Here is a 24,221-nt window from a genome sequence, read left to right as displayed (position 1 = left end):
GTCTTTTAGCCACACTGAAACTGACGTAAAGTTGATGCCAGATTTACAGATGAATCTAACAAACTACGAGCTGCCGCTAAAATTATCTAAAATATCTAATTTTATCTAGAAAAGCAAGAAAAAAACTAGAAATAATGAGAAATTTAAACAAATCAGATTTATCTCATCTCAAACTCTCCCTAACAATTACATCTCTCCTCTTTTTAAAAAAAGATTTTTCCAATATAATCAAAACAAACAATTTTCTAAGATAACCTTTCAAAAAGATAAAATATATCTTAAAAATATAAAGCCGATCCAAATACAAAAATATCCAAAATAGCAAATGGATACAAATGGAACCTTATGAACCCAAGTCCTCTTGCTTCTCACTTGCATCATTCTCTCCGAATCCAAGAAAACTTGCCCTCAAGTATGGATCTCACTTGTGCTTTTTCAATTCAGTTTCACCTTATGGGTTATGGGCCCACAACTGCTACTCCAAAACAAAGGGGATTGTTCAATTTGATATAATATGCATATAACAAGACCAATAATATTTTTTTCAAACTATCCATAGCCTTCCACTATACCTCCATACAGATCTGAATCAAATGGATAGAATATATCCAATACAGGTATGCTCTAATCTGAAGTTGTCACGGATGTGGATTGGATTTGTTGCACCAAATTGTTCATCTCTTGATGCTCCACATGCTATTGTTGTTGGACCCTAATCAAATCCACTAATTAGACCGAGTATGGGTTGGAAAAAATAGATATGAGAGGCTTTTGGATTCTAACTAAAGGTTTGGTTTGAGAGGACTCACTATGAGATATAACCAATTGGTTTTGGGTATTGTGTAAGACATAGGAAGGTTCACCTTGGATTGGGCTTAAAGGAGTTTGGTTAATTGGATTCAAATATAAAAATAATTGGATTTGAGCATTTGGGATTGTTTTGTATCAGGTTTTAGAAAGGCTTTATTTGAGCTAGGTTCTAAATAGGTTTGGATAAGTTTTAGACCAAGAGTGAAGGGTAGTTGCTCTGTGAATCTAACCCACATCAACATCCATCCACCATCATTTAGCAGCCTTGTGAAATGCAATAGTGGCTCGAAGAACTTTTTGAAGCTTCGGGATTTAGTGTTGCTCGAAGATCCATTACATTACTTGAATCCAATTAAAGAATGCATTTAGATTGTCTCGACCTGTGAACTCAAGAATATCCAACTTATCACTATGTTCAGCATGGATCTAATATTCTAGCCATTGTTTTGCCATTCTTGGTGGATGTTTGGATCATGGGACTTGTGCATCATTTTCGGTTTGGGGCAATGAAGGGGCTTATGTATCTTGAATCATATTAGGGCTTAGGTAAGTAAAAGAATGGATTTGAATAGAATTTGGTTGGTTTGGATAGGGATTCTGGTGATTTCGGGGTTTTGAAGTATATTAGCTAGAGTTGACGAGGTTTAGGATTGGATTAGATGGGTTTTGGGGCAAAATAGTGTCCAAGGAGGTTTTAAATTTGTTCAATGAAAGGGTTTGATAAACAGTTATGTTGTTTAGAAACCGTTTTTATGGTTGAGTTTGGAGGCAAACATAAAGGGTTAGGATGTGTGGGAAGTGAGTGAGATGTGACAAATCGGTTCACAAAAGAACTGCTTTGCTCAAATCCCTCCCTGCACACGATGGGTTGAGGGATGGTGTGGAGGCTAGGGTTTTGAAAACAACCCTCCACACCCATCTCTTTGGCCATTGGCGGCCATGGTTGTCATCGACCAGGGGAGGATGGCGGAAGCTTGTTGACCATGTCCCTACTAAAGGTCAAGTTGTCACTGGCTGGTGGCCCGGTCCGCTCAAAATAAAGAAAAGGGGAATAAGAAGAAATAGGAGCACTGGTGGGCTCGACTTAGAAAGAAGACGGCGGGGAAGAAGAAAGAAGAAAGAAGAAAGAAGAAAGAAGAGATAGTGGGGTGGGTGTTGTGGTCAAGGAAGGGGGCATCAACGCGGATGGGTATCGCTAGTTGAGGTTGATCAATGCTTAGGTCAAAGGGGAGGGATGACAATGTCTAAACAACCCAATTTTGACCTAGTTATCTTGTGTCAAAGGTTGCATTTCAAAATCCAGTTGCCCCAAGTCTATTTTGACATACATATTTTACTATATTTTCTGCCTACAAAACGACATTCTCATGATTTTTATCCAAAAGATAATTGAAACTAGCTGGTATTAGAATTCAAATGTGGCAAAAATCAAGTCATTTAGATATTGGAGGATAATATTATAGCCAAAACATGTTGATTTGCTTAGTTCCAAAACCTATTTTTGGAAAGGTCTATTTTGAGTCTGATTTTGATCCCCAAAATGACTAAATTAGAATTTTGTTTGATCAAAAGATAAAATATTAGTTTTTCACACACTAAACTGCACATCAAAAGGATTAATAGTTAGAAAGATATAACCAAAACAAGTTAACCTATCAGTGCAGTGCAGTGCAGTCAAAAATTGGTTGTCTGATGACAACTCAGAAAAATGAATTGTCATTAGAGGCCAACCAATTGCCATCAGACAGGACCAGATATCCCATCGGACCAATTATTGTTAGACTAAAAAAATTCCTTTGACCAAGGAATGTGCAAGAGGATGAAAATAAGCCCTATCTAGCCATCCAAAAACCCTAGATTTCATGCTTGTACCTTCCCCAAGTCAATCATGCTAGCGTGCCAAAAACCTCATTTCTTATCTCTTAAGAAATCAGCCAACCAATAAGAGCCTGTCACTTCAAAACATCAACCAATTAGAATTAGGCCATTGCACAATAGCCATATCTCATCATCCTAGCCAAAGTACTCTCACCTCCTTAAGCCCATCAGTCATCTTCCAGATCTAGATCCACTACCCAATTGGGTCCACCGTGTTAGGCCCAATTCTTTATCCTAAATTGCCTAGTCCCTTAGGCAAGAATCTGAAAGAAAGGATGCTTTTCGATCTTTTAGGTTGGCACTTCCCTTCACATTATTTGGTGGACTCACTTCCAGCCTTTGGCACCATGCATCATAAGTGAGCTTCTAGAGGAGGGAGCTAACTTGGCCAATGGTGGATCCATTGTTGGCTTCCACTGGGATAAAAAATAGCAGACTGGTCAACTTCAATCACCATAGAATGCACTATTAAGATGACCTTTTTTGTCGGTGCTTTAATTGAGTTTTGAACTCAAAACTTTCTTTTCTCAAACTATAAAAAAATTTCACAAACATATCGACTTGTTGGAGAAAAGATATTTATAGGGGAATTTATCATGTGATCTCTATGGTTGTAACTTAAATTCATCCCCCTCATAAACGGGTAGCAACTCGACTATATTGACCCCAAGCTACAAAAGATGTGGAACCTTGTCAATGACCTCATGTAACATTTATGTAAGTGTGGGTCCAACACATTAGATGCACGAACAACAGGCTGAGGGTGACAAATCCTACAGAGCTCACACACACACACACACACACACATATTCTATAATGCACCACACTCAACCTTGAAAATGGAAGGCCACAACAAGTAGTGGACAGAGGTCCTATGCACAAACGATTAAAAGGATCCGAGCTAGAGCAACCAGTGAAGTTGCAAGATCAGCCAACTTCACAAACAATGGCACCACTCTCAAAGGCTTTTGTATATGATACTCACGATGCAGTAGTTCAACCACAAGGACATCTGACAGAGTTGTGGCTATGTCAGCATGCCTGACCACACTGCAATTTCACAACACATGTTGTCTCACAATGTAGCAAGTCATCATACAACCTTGCCGTGGATGGAACATGGCAACAACAACTCCAGCCAACTGGACAAGGTTAACATATGAGGAGAAATATTGCCCGACTGGTTCAGAAAACATCACAACAATGTCGAGCCTAGCATCAGCCCCATGGGCAGGCCTAGTGTAGTTCCTGATGGTCCCAATCGAACCGCCAGTCATAGTCATAACATCAAAAGTACTGGCAAGAGTGTCATGACAAACAGAGGATAATGGGGGCACAATTCTGCTTAGCAATGACCATTCTAAGCTCATGCGTTGAAGCCAATCCACCTTATCAGATAGGATTGTTGGAATTGTCACCATTTGTGGTGACTGCACAAGCATAGCTTCTACGTTGCAAATGCCAGCCATCAACCACAAAAGCCCTTGATCACATTTCCTAGAGGTCATCAAGCCGGCCATGTAATGAAACACTCCTTCAATTACAGCTAGCTTCTCAACGCCTAGAAAAATGTTTAAACACAACCAATTTTTTTCGCTGCATCAATGGACTGCATGCGGTCGCTCCCAAGACGATCGCATTGCTCCTCCTTCAACTGAATATATTTCTGCAACAATAAATCGAGATTTTGTTCCAGTTGCTTGGCAACAAATTTTCCTTTTACTATTATCACTTTGATGTCACACTTCCTTGCCACATCGCTCTGACAAAGCCATGACATGTGTGGTTATAGATTCTAACCCTCATCCAATGCCAAGGTCATTAGGATATGTGTCCTTGAAGCCCCATGTTGGGATGGATAACCACAATCACAACAATAACGCTAATAATAACAGTTCTATGGTATGGTGCACTATCGTCAAAGAGAAGTAGAATGTTATGAGCAAGCTGGACTGTCATTATTGAAGACAACAAAGCACTTGCACCCAAATTAAAACCTCCCAATGGATTAACATCGTTGGCCATTTTCTCCAGCGTCAATGGCTCAGTCTGTATGTTGAGCATTTTCTCACGATGCTCAGCAGAACAAGCTCTCTCTTGCACACATGAAAATTAGTTTTACTGCCTCCTATGATCCAGTTATCGCAAGGGCCACCATCCATCACAGAAATGGCCTTTGGTTCCAACATATAACAACCAAGAGACAACTTGTATTGTGGTTTCTCCTCATAATGCATGTGTTTGTCAAAGGAGCACGAACCATCTATAATCGACTGATCATACAAGCACATTGATCTATCACATAGTGTGGGAGGTTTGAGAAATCATTCGACACTTGGAGGAACTTGTCTCCAAGGTTCAATATCTCATTTTGCATCTTTTCGGACAGAGCTATGTAGTCCATTTGTTTGACTACGAAGCTCATCACCTTTCCTTGCTTCAGAATCCAAGAACTACGATGAGGATTCATCAAGAAAGAGAAAAGGAAGGATGGAATACTTCTCAATTTTATTGTTCATTGGGACCACCTTGATCACTCATTCAGGAGTCGTGTCGACATCGAGAATAATGGCAAGATCATTCTCACTAGTTTTGTCGATATGCTATGATAATTGGTTCAATTCACATGTCAAAAATTTGACATGCTTCTCGAGAACTTCTCCTCCTTAGAAAGAAAGTTGAAGCTATTACTGTGCATCTTGAACACCCACTTGGATTTGCTGTGGCAAGTTCATTATTTATCAGAAGCTAGTCGTGAGCCCAAACATGTTCTAACACCCCAAAAATCTAGGACTTGTAACTTTTAGAATAATTTAGAAAGCTTTTGAAATCATACAATTATCAGAGTTTAATTAGTAATTCAACAAAAAATGATATCTTTAAAATGACAAGTCAATGGACCTTGAGCGCATTACAGCGTAAACTTATCTTTTCAAATTTCGCACAACCATTGAAATCAAATGGTTTCAAAATGTTGTTTCAATAATTGATAGTTTGTACATCAGATTTGCAACTCATTATATTTATTGAAACAAAAAAGAAGTTCAGTATAACAGTTTTAGTAATTTAAGGTTTAATCAAAGAGAATTTTTGAAAGACATTTTATACCAAATTTACCAACATGTTCTCATAAGCGAAATGTTAGGGAAAGAGATTTATCTTGATTTCTTCACATCATCGTGTCATCGCAAGTTGTATCATCTGTACACCACCTGCCCATGAAATGGGCCAGTTTCACAAAAAACTGGTAGGTACGCAAGAGAGTCAATATAGGACTGAAATAAGCAATTAAAACAAGTTATGAGTTATATTTAGCATGTGCAATAGACTATGCAAATGAGTAAGCATTTCTAATATGAACATTTGAATATGCAAACAAATAAAGTTTACAAGGTGACCAATAAGCCATAAAATTAAGTGAGTTATCGACCATCACAAGGTATACACAACTTTACGGCAAATAACTACCTAACTCATAAGATGCAAGCAATTGCACATCAAGCAGTTTATAAGTTGCACGCGGTAAACAATCATACGACAACGGTTATACTAATTACAAGTTGTAAGCAACTTATAAGATAGGCAACTCTATTAGTCCTAGTTATAAACAGTTCATGGATTACGAGCTGTAAGCAGCCGCACTAATCTTAAGATGCAACCAGTTCGTAGATTACGAGCTGTAAGCAATCACATTGACAAGCCAGGATAGTTCGACCAAGTAGTAAAGCATGTCACAAGTGTCATATTGCAACTAGCATAATGCTATTATCATAAGCATTTAACTAGCACGAGCAACCAGTTATTACTAGCAAAGAACTAGTGCAATCACTATAACAAATGTGCACAATTCAATGAGTAGAATACTGAACTAAACAAGCAAGTCATGTCACAACGTGCATATCTCAATAATGTGAATAGTTTATCTTATGTTTCAATATTAGAGGGTAAGGCGGGTACACACAAGGCATGAAACGTAGAAACAACCAAGACCAGTCTAGGCATTTATTGTATTTTAGATAACCCGAATGACTAACTGAGTTTGCTTCTAAGGGGATGGCCAGTGGCCAAGAGAGTAAATCCTCAAAGGCATAGGTGGCCCGTGGATGCATCCAAACTTCTGTAGAAGTGGCCTAAAAGCTATCTTTTATAGCCCATTTCTCCTAACTCTCATAACTGAGGAATCTGAATCTTTTGCCCGTAACTGCTATTAAAGGACTTGTCCATCAAAGTTTTGTACCATCCATACTTTCTCTTGACGAACCGTGTCGAACGAGCACGATGGCGGTTTCTTAACCGCCACCATGTTCTACATGCTCCGATCTTTCGATCCACTCGAGCATCTTGCCTGTGAAGGCAAAACCATCACTAATCATTTGTAGGCGTGATATATCATCCACCTAATAAGTCAGAACTAATCAATTGCAGGCATGATATGTCATTCACTTATATACTAACACAAGCATCACAATCATAAGAATCTCGAAAACATAAAATTCATATGTAATTTCATCGATATGCTCTTGCTTGATAAAATACGTACCCAAAACACATAAAAGTCTTAAACTAAGACTATGAGAGTATCTATTTGATATTCTCTATGTTGTTCTATCATAGTGAAAAGGATATGGGTTACTGCTTGAGTTGTTTTTGTTGTTGCTGCTAAGGAGGTTGGAGTGTGTCGCTCGTTCGTTGGAGGTCATCGACCTTCTTCTTTCGACAAACACGGATAAAGTGGCCTATTTTGCCACAATATAAATAGCCACTAGTGTCTTAGGGGCATGGTAGTCTACGATGAACATGATTGCATCTCAGGCATTTCTGATTTGATGATCGTTGTGGCTTATTTTCTTCACCTTGTTTCTATTTCTTAGCAGATTGACGCTTGTTATCATTACTATCTTCAGTTGACTTTTTATGCGACATTGTTTAAGGTGACATTCTTTAGCAGAACGACCCACCTTTTCACATAAAATACTATCATTGGGGTTCTGAAAGCATATCAGACCTAAAAGAACTTGAGGGCTAATACCTCATTTTAGATTGATGCTTTCGCAAACCAACTCATCCACCTTATGATCCAGGTTTTGGACCATTGTTTGGAGTCGTTCAACTGTTGTGGTTAATGCATCCATTGACTTAATCAGTTCATTGAATGACATCTAAGTAGAAACATATTTCTTTAATTAAAATAAATACTAAACAATTCAACTAATAATACTTACAATGCAATGCAGATGTTGAATGATCAAGAATTATTGATTTCCTTGTCGCTCTGATACCAAGTTGTAACACCCCAAAAATCCAGGACTTATAACTTTTAGAATAATTTAGAAAGCTTTTGAAATCATACGATTATCAAAGTATAAATAGTAATTCAACTAAAAATGATATCTTTAAAATAACAAGTCAATGGACCTTAAGTGCATTATAGACCATGTAATGAAACACTCCTTCAATTACAACTAGCTTCACAGTGCCATAATCATTACTAGAAAAATATTTAAATACAACCAATTCTTCTGTTGCATCAATGGATTGCATGTGGTCCCTCACAAGATTGTCACATTGCTCCTCCTTCAACTGAATATATTTCTGCAACAATAAATCAAGACTTGTTGCAGTTGCTTGGCAGCAAATTTGCCTTTTACTATTATCACTTTGATGCCACATCGCTCTGACAAAGCCATGACATGTGTGGTTATAGATTCTAACCCTCGTCCAATGCCAAGGTCATTAGGATATGTGTCCTTGAAGCCCCATGTTGGGATGGACAACCACAATCACAACAATAACGCTAATAATAACAGTTCTATGGTATAGTGCACTATCATCAAAGAGAAGTAGAATGTTATGAGCAAGCTGGACTGTCATTATTGAAGACAACAAAGCACTTGCACCCAAATTAAAACCTCCCAATGGATTAACATCGTTGGCCATTTTCTCCAGCGTCAATGGCTCAGTCTGTATGTTGAGCATTTTCTCACGATGCTCAGCAGAACAAGCTCTCTCTTGCACACATGAAAATTAGTTTTACTACCTCCTATGATCCAGTTATCGCAAGGGCCACCATCCATCACAGAAATGGCCTTTGGTTCCAACATATAACGACCAAGAGACAACTTGTATTGTGGTTTCTCCTCATAATGCATGTGTTTGTCAAAGGAGCACAAACCATCTATAATCGACTGATCATACAAGCACATTGATCTATCACATAGTGTGGGAGGTTTGAGAAATCATTCGACACTTGGAGGAACTTGTCTCCAAGGTTCAATATCTCATTTTGCATCTTTTCGAACAGAGCTATGTAGTCCATTTGTTTGACTACGAAGCTCATCACCTTTTCTTGCTTCAGAATCCAAGAACTACGATGAGGATTCATCAAGAAAGAGAAAAGGAAGGACGGAATACTTCTCAATTTTATTGTTCATTGGGACCACCTTGATCACTCATTCAGGAGTCGTGTCGACATCGAGAATAATGGCAAGATCATTCTCACTAGTTTTGTCGATATGCTATGATAATTGATTCAATTCACATGTCAAAATTTTGACATGCTTCTCGAGAACTTCTCCTCCTTAGAAAGAAAGTTGAAGCTATTACTGTGCATCTTGAACACCCACTTGGATTTGCTGTGGCAAGTTCATTATTTATCAGAAGCTAGTCGTGAGCCCAAACATGTAGTTTTTCACATGTAAAAGCTTGGTGTTGCTTCTCTTATTTGCAGTTTTTTTGATGAGCCCAAAATTTATTTTAAAAAATTTCGAGGAATGCATGATTTTTGCTCAGATACCAATTGATACATTTTTTAGCCTGGGTTAAAAAATTTTGGGCAGGGGGTAGGCTAGGTTAGTTTAGGGTCTAGGTTAAAGTCAAACTTCGGTAGGCAAGGTTATGTTTTCTAATAGGGTTTGGTTGAGAAATCAAAACGCACAAATGGCATCACAGAAAAATATCAAATTTAAAGGATAGTTCTAAACACCTTGGACTAGGTATAATTTAAATTTGAAAGGCAAGCAACATGGGGACTGGGATATATAATTTTTATAAGAGGCCAGATTGACAAGACAGGACAAGGACAAATTGGATTTTGGGAAAAACATGCCTAACTTGTAAATTTGAGTTCTCAATAAATCATGAAATTCAAAGGGTAGACACTAGACACCCAAAAGTCTATTGGGTCCAATTTTCAGATTCAAATAATTCACGATTTGGGTTGGGCAATTTTAGGGATTGTCAAATTTTAGGTTTAGCTTAATTGGGTTAGGTGGGTTCTAAACTAAGTTTGGGGTTAAGGGAGAGGCTTAGATGACTTACTGAACTTAGGTTGGCTTGGCTAGGGTCTGCTAAAGGTTCTAGTTTAGTAGGGGGAGGCTAGGGCTTCATGGGATTGGCTTGGTAAAGGTGAGACCGCTTGTGACTTGGGTTCGAATTGTCATATTAAGGTGGGCCTTAGTTGCAGCCTTGGTCCACTGAAGTGAGCAGACCCATTAGGGATCAACACACCTAAACATGAGATGTATTAGACATTGAGAGAGAGACGAGTCAAGCAGTAGAGACTCGTTAGAAGAGAGAGAGGATCAAGTTGAGAGAGAGTGACTCAAGTTGAAAAGAGAGAAAGATGAATTTGAGCGTGATTGTATTTCATTTTTTATAATCTTCAAACTGAGACAAGGCCTCTGTATATTTGCCAATGAGGGGCATATAATGACTTACACAATTTTATAAGCAATATTAAATCTAAACCTAAATCTAGATAAAACCTAAATAGGCAAAAACTAAATCTACTTAAACCCAAAATAGGTTAGGCTATTCTTGGTTGAGATTACTTGGACCAAACTATTTTTAGAGTCTTCTCCTCCACTTTTAGTCCACACCTTAGACTTCCATTTGTCATCTTTAGCAAAACACATGAGATTCTCTACACAAGTTTTATAGAGCTCTAATTTAGAGTGGAGCACCAATGAGGTGGGTTCCATTGGGTCTCCTTGCCCTATTTCTGGAGGGGGCATTCCATGAGTGAGCCCACTTGATCTTTAATGCCCCATGGGTGGGCCCCATAGGTTCCAACACTTGTGTAATTGGATTAAGATCTGAGCCTTTAAAATTTGGATACACATCATTCTTAGACCCAATATTTATATAATCTCATCATGCATACCTCTTTTAAAGTTTTCTTTCATCCAACTTGTCGCGTTAATGAGCTCCACAAATGCATCATACTTTTGAGTTACTAAGAGTCCCTTCAATGGTTGGTTGAAATTGTTCATTATCAGAGTGATGACGTGAGACTTAGTGATAGGGTCCTTTGTACGATGGTACATGGATCTCCATCGGTTCATGAAATTCTGTGCATGTTCATCATTCTTTTATCACTTTGTTCTCTATGTTCTTCTTATATTAGATCTCGAAGTCATATCCTATGAGCTTCGTGAACCAACTTTGTTGGCTGACATTGATGATCTTCTGCTCCAACAAGTACTTAAGATAAACTTTCACTCAAGGAGATAGGGGCATCATTTCTCCACCGTAAGCACTGTTACAAGCATTTCTTCATCATAGGTAGACAAGGCATGACTTTGATTGGGCAAGACCTTACTCATGAATATAATGAGGTGTTTCTATTGAGAGAGAATAACTCCTACCCCACTGTCACATGCATATGTCTCTATCACGAAAACCTTGGAGAAATCTGATAAAGTAAAAATGGATGATGTACACATCGCTTCCTTTAACCACTTAATTGTGTTAGTGACCTTCTCGGTCCACACGATCCCATCATTCTTCAAGTGGGAGGTAAGTTGTTGGGCAATGTGATTGTTGTCCTTAACAAACCTTTGGTAATACCCAGTCAGCCTCATGAAACCCTAAGTTCCTATACAGTTTGTAGCTTGGGCCACACTCGGATTTTATCAATTTTGTTCGAATTGGCTTGGACTCCTTGACCAAAAATAATATGGCCGAGACAGCTCACTTTGTCTTGTTCAGAGAGAGACTTGGACATCTTGACACTCAAGTGAAATTCACACAAAGTCCTCAAACCAACTCACATATGTTGAAAATATGCATCCCATGAACAACTATACACCAATATATTGTCGAAAAGGACTAGTACAAACTTTTAGAGTATTATTTTAAAAATGTCATTTATGATAGATTTAAAGGTAGCAGGTGCATTGGTCAACCCAAAGGACATAATCAGGAACTCATAGAGACCCTCATGAGTCCTAAAGGTCATCTTGTGCACATTATCATGGGCCATGCACACTTGGTGGTACCTCAAACAAAAGTCTAGCTTTGTGAAGTAAGTGATACTATGCAGTTCATTAAGTAGTTTCTTGATAATCGTGATCAAGAACTTGTCTTTCATCATAATCTCATTTAATGCTTGGTAATCTATATAAAACTTCCATGTGTCATCCTTCTTTTTTACCAAGAGCATTGGTGAGGAGAAGGGACTCACACTAGGGTGGATGATCCCTTGGCTCAACATCTCCCCCACAACTTTTTAAATCACATCCTTTTAAGAGAACATACCAATAGAGCTTCACATTCATAAGACTTGTGCCCACCTTCGAGGGTATCTTATAGTCTTGAGACCCACTTGGTGAAAGCCCATGTGGCTCATCAAACATGTCAGAAAATTCAGCCAATAACATTGCCAAATCTATAGGGACATCCATAGGGATTGGGGCAATTTTTGGCTCCACCGCATAAGGGCTATAAAACAACTTCAAAATCTCTCTTGGATGCACTTTCTTCTCTATAAGAGGTTTGATTGCAATGAGAACAAGGTCTCCTCCATCCTTACTGAATGACATCTCTATCGTGAAGAAATCTCATGTTACTTTTTCCAACGTCTGTAGCCAATATATACCAAGGACCATGTCAATATTGGTTCATCCAACACAAACCATGAAATTTTTTAGGATACTATAGATTGGTATTAGAGCAAACCTCAAGAGAACATGAAGGGACCTCATCCTTCCTATATGAACAAAAATGAGAAGATTCACAAGCACACAAACAAGCTTGGGCGATTGCCAAGCATGCTTATGTCGAGTCGATTCGGCTAAGACAAGAGAGAAACGACTTCCTAGAGCATATTGAGAGGGTTGTAGTAGCCCTAGAAAAGTGGATGGATGCTCTCCACATGCAGAGGCATGAAACCAACCAAGGTGCCAACTTCAATGGTTGCCAGATAAAAAACACAAATGAGTTTATTCTTGGGAGGCCACCACAAGACTTCATGCAAAACATGGGTAAGAAACCTTAGTTCAAAGTCCCATCTTTTTTAAGTGAAAATGTACATGAGTGGGTGGGTTTTCAAATCCAAGCACTTTTTCACATGTCTAAATGTGCCTGAGGAAGTATACATGGCCGAAGCAGCCCATCTAAAGGGCAACATCCTTAATTGGTATAAGTGACTTAATCTCATACACGGGAAGCCCACATGAGCTAATTTTGTGGATCGAGTTATGAAGAGGTTTGGGTCCACGGTGCTAGTTAACCATCATGTGAAACTCAAAAACCTCAAGCAACAGGGCAGCTTGGAGGAGTACCAAGCCAAGTTTGAGAATCTGCACACGCCTTTTCTCCATGTTGACGATGAGACCTCTCTTATTTCTTATGTTAGTGCATTGTAAGAGGACCTTCATATTGAGGTCCTAGTTGCAACCGTGAGGAGTCCATATGAAGCCTATATAGTGGCTAAGTTTCATGACAAAAAGTAACAGTGACTCCAAGTGATGTGGAAGCCATATACGCTCTTCAAGTGACACGCCCAAGCCAGATCCGTTTAAGGGGCCACATCAGCCCTAAGGTGGAGCCAATCACGCATGCACAAGATGAGAAGCAGATCAAGAAAGGCTTATATTTCAATTGCAATGAAAAGTGATTCAAGGGCTATACATGCAAGCACTACCACATCTTTCCAGTGGTGGGATTTGATTTTGAAGGGTTGTCGAACAATGAACTGCCAAATGAGGAGCATTGCCATGGCAGCTTCAACCATGCACTCTCGGGTGCCTCTACTCTTAATTCTATGTACATCTATGGCTGCATAAGTGATCAGAAGGTAAAAGTTCTTGTAGAGACTGGAAGCACTCGTAACTTAATCTGTGAAAGCCTTCATGGGCCTGATGAATCAGGTGTTCAAGACCTTTTTGGATACTTTCGTGATCATATTAATTGATAACATCTTGATGTATTCAGAAAGCCAAGAACAACATCGTGAGCACCTGAGCATCATTTTGAAAACCTTGCGAAAACAATGCTTATTCACCAAGTTTTTCAAATGTGAATTTTGGCTCTAAGAGGTTATATTTTTTAAACACGTTATTTTCAAGGAAGGAGTGTTTGTGGATCCTACAACGGTAGACGTCGTGCTGAATTGGTAGCAACCGAGAAATGTTTGTAATATCAAGAGCTTTCTTGAATTAGCTGAATATTATTGAAGGTTTATCCAAGACTTTTTCAAGATTGCTCTACCTATGACTAAGCTGCTGAAGAAGGAAACTAAGTTCGAATGAAATGATAAATGCGAGAGTAGTTTTCAGATAATAAAAGAGCGACTTATCATTGCTCCTATTTTGTCCTTACCTTCGGGTCAAGGCGGTTTTGTTATCTACACTAATGCCTCTGGGTCAAGCTTAGGTTGTGTTCTGATGCAAAACGGAAAAGTAATCACTTATGCCTCGCGCCAGCTTAAAATTCCTTTATAAAATGACGCAAAATGGCCACCTCACATATCTCTGATGTGGAGTTGACTCCGACAAACATTGGGGATATGAATCAGGCCTTAAACTATATCATGGAGCAATTAGCCTAAATGTGAGCTACAAGAATTTTACACAAGGTAGTCTAATAATTCAAAACCAATTGAATGATATTTCCCATTCTCGAGGCTTAGCTTAAACGGGAAAAAATAAAACACAAAGGATCGAGGCAGAAAACTTGGAGGCACAATTAGATGATCAGCCGAGTATTTTACAAAGCAGTTGTGCCACACAGCACAGAAAATTGCTGATAAGTATAGCGATTTTCTGTGTAAAACACTGAGTACTTTGTAAAGCACTCAAACCCGATCACTGGATCTTCTCTGGAAAACTTCTGGGTCTAAAGTAAAAATTTTAGGGTTCTTCTCTAGTGAGGGTGACTCAAGCAAATGCCAAGTTTGGCAGACTGAGCCAGTGCAACCAGGTCTTCCTGCCGGGTGCGGTTTCTTCGGGTTATAAATAAAAAAAAAGTATCTTTTAGTCGACATAGCTAACGTGCATAATTGAGCTTTACCTCTAACTGCTATATGCAAAACTGAGTTTTACATAGGGTCGTTTTTCATCAGCATTATGAGAAGGATTCATTAAAACATGAGAAAGAATGCAGCAAGGAAAAATGACGTTCAAGGGTGCCTCTGACCTTTTTGCAACGCAAAAAAAACTACATTTATTTAATTTCAATGAGTTAATAAGCTTATCAGCAGGTTCCATGGTCTAGTGGTGAGGACATTGGACTCTGAATCCAGTAACCCGAGTTCAAATCTCGGTGGAACCTCCCTTTTTTGTTCTTTTCCAGAACTTATCTTTTATATTTTCTTCTTCAGTTTTAACGTTTCTTCTATCCTCCAACATTTATACAGTATCCACAAAACCGTAACGGTTACCATCCAACTAAAGCAGTAAAGTGAAAACTCTGAATCCGGTAACCCGGGCTCAAATTTTTAGAGCTGTTTTTTCTTTTCCTTTTTTCACATTTTGTCATTACCTTTTCCCTAGAAAATTTATAGAGTACCCACAAATCATAACGCTTTCCATCCAACTAAAGTCGTGTGAATCAAGTTGGATTAATTAGGAAGGTTTGATTTCTCATTTCTCAAATCCATGGTGACCACGAGTATAAAATTTGGTTTTGTTTTTTCCCCGATACCGATCATATTGAGAGAGAGGCATTTAAACCAAAAAAGCCTATTAAGAGGCGATCGTTTTTTATAATCATCAGAATTTTAAATTTTCACTGGAAAGGAAGGAATGGATTAATATTATTGAAGGCACAAATTTAAATAAAAATAAAATAAAAAGGGGAAAAACCTCGGTATTCTCTTTCATTTCTTTCTTTCTCCCGCTATCGTACAAAGTGGGGTTCTTTTCTATTTGATCACCGACGGATAATGAATCGAGTATATATGTTATAGCTTAGCATCTTATGCGTTTTACGAGAAACTCTTATCCTTTTTACAGTTTCTTCTTGTGTTTGGTTTTCTAACAATTGTAGATTGGAGAAAATTGATATATATATATATATTTGCTTTTTGGGATTTTTTTTAGGTTTTGTTGTATTTCAATGATGTTAACAGTTTTGGTATTGGTACCGCTGTCATTACTGAACTTCGTGTATAGTTTCCTTTATGGGTCTGAACATTAATTAGCCTATGATTTCTGTGGCTTGCCTTTGCTTGGTTGTTGTGTTAAGTGCAATTTTACTTCGAGATATTGCGATTAAAAGCATAAACATTATGATAAAATCACAAAATTTCAAAAATATATTGTATTTGTCTGAAAATATTGTGATATTGTGGTCGTTTGAAGTGCTGCCAAAATTTCATGATATCATTTAGGGCTTCCCATATTTGAAGCCCCTTTAGCCACTAGTCTAAGTTACAGAAGCACCAGATGCACCAAAAGAGAAACAAGGACATAACATTTAAGTTGCTGTGCAATTGGGACTGCTCCGAACAAGGAAAGGATGCTTCAAGTCATTTCAGGAGTTAAAATTGGGTCTGCAGAATCTATAAATACACAACAAATCGTTACATTAAAACAGCATTTGGTAGGGGCTTCACATGATATCACCACTAAAGGCCATCGTCTGAGGGCAATTAAATTCAATCCACAGCAACATTCAACTCTCTTGAATGATAGTTCTTACATGCAGCAGTGGCATCATGCTTGGAGGAAGTAACGCCCAGCAGAACTTGGTCAGCGACCAACAGTCTCCTTGTTCGAATTAGCAAGTACCCATCTCAACCTCCATTTATCTCCTACCATTTCTCTCTTGCCCAACAAGTCCCTGATGCTGGATATGAAAGCAGAGAATAAGTGAACATGTGAACATGTAAACATCTTTTCTCCTTTTCTTCTCAAGACATAAAAAGAAAGAACTACCAAAATGGGATGAAAATCAGAAATGGACAAGGCCAAAAAGGATTTTCCGTCACTGAACTAGCTTGGTTAGTGTGGCCATGCGATGGCGTTGAAACAAGCTCTGGTCTGAGAAAGAAAACTTGTTTTCCCGAAATGAAAGCCAAGATTTGAAAGTGGGAAGAAAGGAGACATGATAGAAGATATATGGTAAATAAATCAACATGTTACACAACTAGATGAAAATAAGCGCAAAACAGTAGGTAGTTCTGGAGCACAAATTTTCAGTAACATTATTGATAGGTTCCATTCACTAGCTCATTTGAAAAGGACGGATACCGTATGAAAAGAAACTTGAAGGCTCCCATATACACAAATAAGGATGACATGGTGAAACTAACAACTAAGACTAGATCACGTTTAACAAGGATATTTATGCTAGAATACCTTGCTCACTAATGGGGCTGTCTGAGCCAGGAAATTCATAAACTCTTCTCTTTTCTTGTTAAACATACTTTTCACATTCTCCAAGACACTCTTCTCCCTTCTCATATCTTCCTCTGTTCTTTCTTTGTTCCACATCATCAGTCTTAAGCGTTCCTCAGACTCAGCCATGTCAAGCGCTGTTGATGTAGGCAAACTTACTGGAAACCTAACTTCTACTTCTTCCCTGAAATAAGATAAAACTAACTTAACCAAAAACAAATGGGTGAATATAGCTATAATCTACCATTATCACAAATTATGCGTATGTGGTAAGTTGAGATACCATCCACTAGGACTGACAAAAAAGAAGAAAAGACTAATAGAAAGTGGAGTGGGGCATTCAAATTCCTAAGAATGAAAGTCAAACAAGTATAATAATATAAGATGTATAATGTCAATTATTTACAGCAGCATCTTACGAAAAAAAAAGTCTGGAAGAACATATGAATATAGCAACCATGATTTTATCTGACTCTCACCTGTCACCAAGCGAAAACACACCAAGACTCTTAATCATTCCACCATCCAAAGAGAGAGCACCATCACTTGTGCATGGGAGAGCAAGTTCCATCTCAGATCTCGTCCTATACACTTGCAACCGGGAGAAAAGAGCATAAAACAATGTCTCCCTCAGGCCATATCCAGAGGTTGTAACACAGGTTAAGTACATAGAGTCTATGTGGATCATATTCACTGCAAAGCCTACAAAGCCAGGTGGGTGCATGCCATTTGGAAGTGTAGGTTTCAGCAGATCAAGCCTTTTCTGTGGATCCTTTGCCACAAGCTTTCCAACATAAGGCCTGTATTCATACAAACAGAGAAAGAAACACTTCAGTTTTCTATAGCCATAAGCAAGATGCAATCCTTTCCATACAACAGTAATAGTCCAATCTTTCTGATAGGACAAATGGTTATGTTAGTTTTGACAATAGGCATCACTTATAAAGATATTCTGCACCTGCAATAAGAAACAGTGATCTGTATAAGGATCTTGCCTTAAATCTTCAAGGCAAACCGCAAGAAACCTTCCAGTGACAGGATTTCTGAGGGTTCTTCCAAGTCCATGAATACCACACATCAGGTCTATCTTGCCTTCACTGTCATACTTTTCAAGAGATTTAATGCCCTCAGACGTCTTGCATACAATGGCTAGCATATTCTCCAATCCTAGGTATTCTGATAAAAGCCTGGAAAACAGATGCTATGTCAGCTAAATATAAAAAAACCAAGGCATGATAAGAACATGAGATGCATGAAGTACATTTCGGGTATGTTTGTTCCAGTCGCTTTCTGCTTCGTGATTCTTCTTCCCTCGTTCATCATTCCAACCCATCCGTTCCTCTTCGTTTTGGGTTGAAAATCTCTCCCTTCACGTTTCATTGCGCCTTCCCATCTGATTGATGTTCAGTTCATTATCGATTGCGATCATAAGATCATGTTTTCTGATGGGTTCTAGGGTTTTGGTTGTATTGTCTTCCGGATCTTAGTTTTCATATCGGTTTGTTTCTGGTTTTGTTTTTTGCAGCAGGAGGGCGAGGAGATGCTCGTCCCTCATTCCGATTTCAACGACAGCCCGCAGTCGATGGATGGTACAGACTCTGATTGTTCATGATTTTTTTTTCTTGGGGTTTGTTGTTTGTTCTATCATCTTTTGGGGTTTGATTCCTTTGAAGGTGAATTGCTTGGGGTTTGTTTGGGTTTCTGATTGCTTGGTGGGTAATCCAATAATTGTGGCGCAAGGGGAGACCATGAGCACCACAGAGAATCAGTCGGTCGAGGAGCCTCTGATTGTTGCAAAAATTCGATGAATTTCAGGAGGGTTTTGATCTTTCCAAAGGGGAGTCAATATGCTCAGTTTAGCTTGGCTGTGATCCTTATCAGCCTGTGGCCCCAAGGGCCAGACGCTGGAGATCCTCAAACCAATCCTCAATAGTGCGAGTCGCAGCGCACGCGACGATCATGCGGTTGCGGCGGGACGGGACCGAGCCGCGGTCGCTGAAGCTTGGGCTCTCCGGCAAGATCCCGGTGTCAGTCCCAGTTGTCCGCACATCGTCATCAAACAACAGACATTTGGAACACAACATCCGAGTATGGTCCAAACAAACGTTGGACTTGATACAATTGTTATGGAACGGACAGAAGCAGTGTTCTATTCCGTCTTTTTTGTTTATTTCGTCCAATCCTAGACAAACCATCAAACATACCCTACAGGTACATGTTGCACAATTACAAGAACAGAGAACCAATGGAGATGTCCATGGACAAACCTGCTAAGGTTATCATCTGGTGCTTGTCCAAGTGTAGCAACTATACCAAGAATGTCTTTGGACAAAGCACAATCTGCTGTTTGAAGGCTTTTCACTCTGCATAATACACTAGAAGCTTTTTTATCCTGTCTTAGTATCTCATCAACAGTATCCTGCTCACTGTGCATGTTTTCATGATTCTGACCGTGGGTTTCAGCTTTTCTTGCGGAATTGTATGTAGCAAGACTACCTGTGAAAAAGTTAATTTAGAAATGACAGTTATCACAGCTGAAGAGTATTGGTTGGTTTGACACTGTTTTTTATTTTATTTTGCAAAGCTAGCAAGATGTACTAGTTTTAGCAATCAAAGGTGTTAAGCAATATCTTGTCATCTTCTCCATGTGGAGATCAAACAATTCCTTTCAGAACTGAAACTTTTAATTTTCTTAAGCTAATAATATACACCACTTTTATCAATCAAATGTGATCAAGAGGAGACATCTTGCCACCTTTCAAGTATGGAGCTCAAACAGTGACTTTGGGAACTGAAACTTTCACCAGTTTTAAATTCTGGATTGCAGCTAATCAGCAGGAGACCCTAAAAACTGACAAGGTCATAATGTAGCTATGAATTTTCATGTTCCTGTGCAAGCATTGATGCTCCTATGGTTCAGCTAAGGTTTTTCAAAATGATAAACAAAAGGTTTCAAATAAATCTTATTCAACAAAAAAAAGTGTAGAATTGGATAATACCCACTTTCCTTTTGCATTTGGCAATCTTCTACAGCAATAAGTTTCGCCAACTGATCTAAGCAAAGCATATAAATACATGGCTTGACAAAAAATTTTAAAAATTACTGTTTAGGTTCATAAACCTTCGAGATCCTTTATCAAGTTGTCTAAGTTGTTGGATTGAGTCTTCAAAAATTGCAGGTTGCCTTCATGATGCTTAATTTTTAAACCAAGATTTTGTAGATCTTCCTCATGCCTCTGCAGGAAAGCAAAGTTTTGAAAGCTTAGGTGGATATGCCACACTCCAGGCACACAACAGAATTGCTTTTAGACAGAAAGGACATATTCACCATGGGCCAGCAAATATGTTAAAGCACATCACAGTGGCAAAATATGAGATCCAACAACAAATAGAAAGAGAGAACCGTTGGAAGATACCTTCATCCGACCTATGACTACCTCCACGTTGTAGAGTAATTCCTTTTCATTTTGCAAAGCACCATTTGTGGTTCCATTGGGATTTCCTTCACCAGGAGTCAAAATTGGCAATTCTGGAAGAGTTAAAGCCTTTGAATGTGAAGGAAGGATTTTAGGACTCTGAATGACAAAATAGAAGAAATATGAATGCTGCCTATGTATATCCAAAAAATGAAATAGAAAAGTAGAAATATGTCAAAATGTCCAAAAAAATGTGTGCATTAAATAATCACTTGTAACGAGTGCAAAACAGAGGAATTGTGACTGCAGAGAGAAATGTTAAATATACTACATAGGAAGTATGGTGGTCCTTGGTGGATGCAACACTCTATTCATACAAAAAGAATATTATTTACCTTGAAAAAGAGAATTTCATGCATTTGAAGCTCTTCCACCCACTAATTCACTAATCGACAGTAAGGGAGAGAAAATTTTCAAAATTTCCTTACATACTTCACTCTCACTTTCTGCAGTCTTCTGCTCCATATGGAACTACAACACACACACACACACATTTCCCCAACTTCCAAAACCACAATCAACACCCAGAATAAATCAGGTATCAAAACATAACCATCCATACAAATCTTCGATCCCAAAGAAACCCATAATAGCAAAAACGCCTCCCTATCTGAAAAATCACCGGTGGCGGCATATGAACGTATGCTTCTTAGAAGAAAACAGGAAAACAAGCAGACAGAGATGAAGGAAAACCCCATGGATCTCAAAATTTCATGACCACCAAAATCAATCACTGCATGTACAGATCTCTTCCATTCTAAATCATGGAAAATAACAGCATAAATGGAGATGGGTAGTCATGAAATTACCTGATTTTGGTGAAACATTGGGGACTGCATGACAGAGAGCGAGGAAAATGCTGCTGGTAACTTCTGCGCCGCTGTTTTTAATCTCACTCTTAGACTTGGGTTGATTCCTCCAAGATAAGGAGTGCACCGTCAACGGGTCAGGTATGATCTTATTCTGACCCGAATGGGATCCGATAAGATTCGAGCACAGAAAACAACCAGTATACAGATCGGGTAAGCTTTATGAAATTTGATAACAGACACGATTCCCGCCAAATAAGGCCAGCTCATTTTAAATGTAAAACTTATAAAAGTTGTAATTTACATCATGTATATGATTGTGCTAATTTGATAAGAACATGAAACCCTAGTGGCAAATGGAAGCTGGATTTTTGGAATTCCAGAAATTTATAAAAAGCCCCCTGAGGTATCATTCATTTACAAAAAGCTGTCTCATGTTTAATTCATTATATTAGACTGCCTACTTTATTTGAGTACATCTCAAATACCTGCCAGAGGAACTAAGTGGCATTTTTTTTTGTACAGAACAATTCTTTTTGTGCCATCTTATGGGTTTTGTTATAAAATCAACAATGTGGACATTATAATCACTACGTTCAGCAGAACAAAGTTCAACCCAATGATTTTATTACATAATATTGGCTAACATTAGAGCCGAGTTCAAGCCCAGCCTGGGCTGTTTGAACTCGGCTTGGTTCAAAATGACTTTGTCCAAGCTTGACTCGAGCTTTTAAGGCATTTTTCAAACTCAGCCTGGTTCCGAGTTAGAGCCAAGTCGAGCTTCAACAAGATCTATTAAAAAAATTTTTGCAGAAGAGGGATTTGATTCCCCAACTGCTCTAATGTTAGCCAAAGCGTGTCTTTTGTCTATTATCACATAAACAATTATATACATACTAAAAATTCTCAATGAAAAAAGGCACAAAAGACAGGATTCAAACCCACCAATACGTTCTCAAGAAAGACTAATGCCCTACCCATTATAGTAACAATGCACTTGTGAAATTATTTGCAAAGATATTATATATATTGGGTTTACAACGAATCGAGCTTTATCGAGTCTAGCAAGCCTTATTAGGCTCGAAGCTCGTCTCGATAGCTCGTCTGAGATTTATGCACCGGTTCAAGTTTGACTCATTTACAAAGCAGATGAGCTCGATCTTGAGCAGAGCCGATCCCGAGCTGGCTCAATTCAGTGTGCATCCCTACGTGGCACCCCATTATGTGACAAGCAAATGCACCCTTAAAGTGTGCACTCACATTGAGAATGATGGTAAAGACAAATTTTTTTTGAGGTAAATGAACATTTTGTTCAAAGACTGGCCCTTGAGAGTTGAGAGTGTGGGTCTCTGCAGTTCTCGGGCAACAAACAGGCACAGAGGGAGGAAACGGTGAGGAGAGAGACATTTCTCCTGGCCGATTGCCTAAGGTGTGAACGAGAGAGAGAGAGAGAGGTCAGTGGCAGGGAGGAGGGACATGGGTGTTCCCTCTTAAGTCGGGGGGGGGGGGGGGTGGAAAGGTATAAGGAGGGAGAAATATGTTCCCTTAAGTTGGGATTTTTGGAGCAAAAACGAAGATGAGAGAAAACTCAATAATCTTCAATATAAATAAAAACAAAACACACACACATATATATATATATATTGTAAAAAGCCTTGCTCTGATACCATTGTCAAAAACTCAACCTTTGGTGTTACGAACTAAAATTTAGATAAGGCGTTAGATTCAGAGCCCCAGGATCTAACGTCCAATCAAGGGGGCCTCCCAAGTCAAAGTGGATCTCTAGGAGGTGATATGACTGCTAACATGACAGATCTACATGAAAAAAGTCAAAGAACACATGTCATCTTCATATTCAAGCAAGGGAAAATGGTAGGTGTCCCACAGATTGGATACATGACACACAAGGAGAGCTCCCTGCATGGGAAACAACTTTTCTTATAAGTGAAGATACTTAGCATCAAGGAGAAGAAGAAGAAAAATGAAGGAAGCTGGCTAAATGGGAGGAGGCCAAAGTCATTGTAGGGACCACCCTTTATAAAGGAGGAAGGATAAAAAAAGAAAAGGAAAGAGTGGGCACCCTCCTACTTTCCAAAATAGGGGGATGTCTCCCCCTCTCCTTCCTTCTTTCTATTTTGCAAAGGGTCAAGCATTATGGTAATTTCATATTCAATACATTATGATTTTAGTAACTTAGTTAGGTCTCTAGAATTTGTTTAGAGAGGGACCTCAGTCAGGTTAATTGACTCCCTATTTGGTCCAGTTTTGACTACCAGTTAGGATCTTATTTTGGCATCTAGAGGGTGTGTAAAACCCAAAAAAAAATTAAGAATTTACATGCGAAATTTTATAATCAATGAAAAAAAATCAGTTTAATTAACATATGTGATTGAATTGTTTTTAATTACTAATATTCCTGGTTTAACTTTGGTACAATTGATAATTAGTGGCTAATTGATAAATAAACTAAGAGATTTGATTAATTAACAACTAAATTAAATTATTAATTTATTTGGTAGAATAAAATGAATTGAGGTAAATTACCTTGTTAAATCATAAATAATTATGCAAGTTAATCAAATCATAGTTAGAAGAAAATTAATGGTAAGTATTGAATACATAAATTT

The 24,221-nt window shown here is 38.5% G+C and overlaps 1 protein-coding gene and 1 non-coding gene across 2 annotated transcripts; one reads left to right on the top strand and one right to left on the bottom strand.

Annotated features, from left to right (window-relative positions):
• The first annotated feature begins 15,168 nt into the window (after nt 1-15,168).
• TRNAQ-CUG (transfer RNA glutamine (anticodon CUG)) lies at nt 15,169-15,240 on the top strand. The gene has a single exon. It is a non-coding gene; the product is annotated as a tRNA-Gln (tRNA).
• A 1,077-nt stretch (nt 15,241-16,317) lies between these two features.
• Nucleotides 16,318-21,667, bottom strand: LOC149814735 (protein DEFECTIVE IN MERISTEM SILENCING 3-like). The gene is made up of 8 exons (XM_089990421.1): nt 21,595-21,667; nt 20,726-20,884; nt 20,431-20,545; nt 19,577-19,805; nt 18,325-18,496; nt 17,789-18,204; nt 17,271-17,493; nt 16,318-16,758 (listed from the first exon to the last, which is right to left on the bottom strand). Exons 1-8 carry the CDS (start codon nt 21,622-21,624, stop codon nt 16,717-16,719), a joined length of 1,386 nt encoding a protein of 461 aa, XP_089846547.1. The 5' UTR covers nt 21,625-21,667; the 3' UTR covers nt 16,318-16,716.
• Between the last annotated feature and the right edge of the window lie 2,554 nt (nt 21,668-24,221).

The sequence above is a fragment of the Nuphar pumila genome, chromosome 15, assembly GCF_984573655.1.
Source record: "Nuphar pumila chromosome 15, dmNupPumi1.hap1.1, whole genome shotgun sequence".
Lineage (NCBI taxonomy): Eukaryota > Viridiplantae > Streptophyta > Magnoliopsida > Nymphaeales > Nymphaeaceae > Nuphar > Nuphar pumila.
Note: the sequence above shows the minus strand (reverse complement) of the source record. Positions and strands in the feature narration are given on the sequence as shown.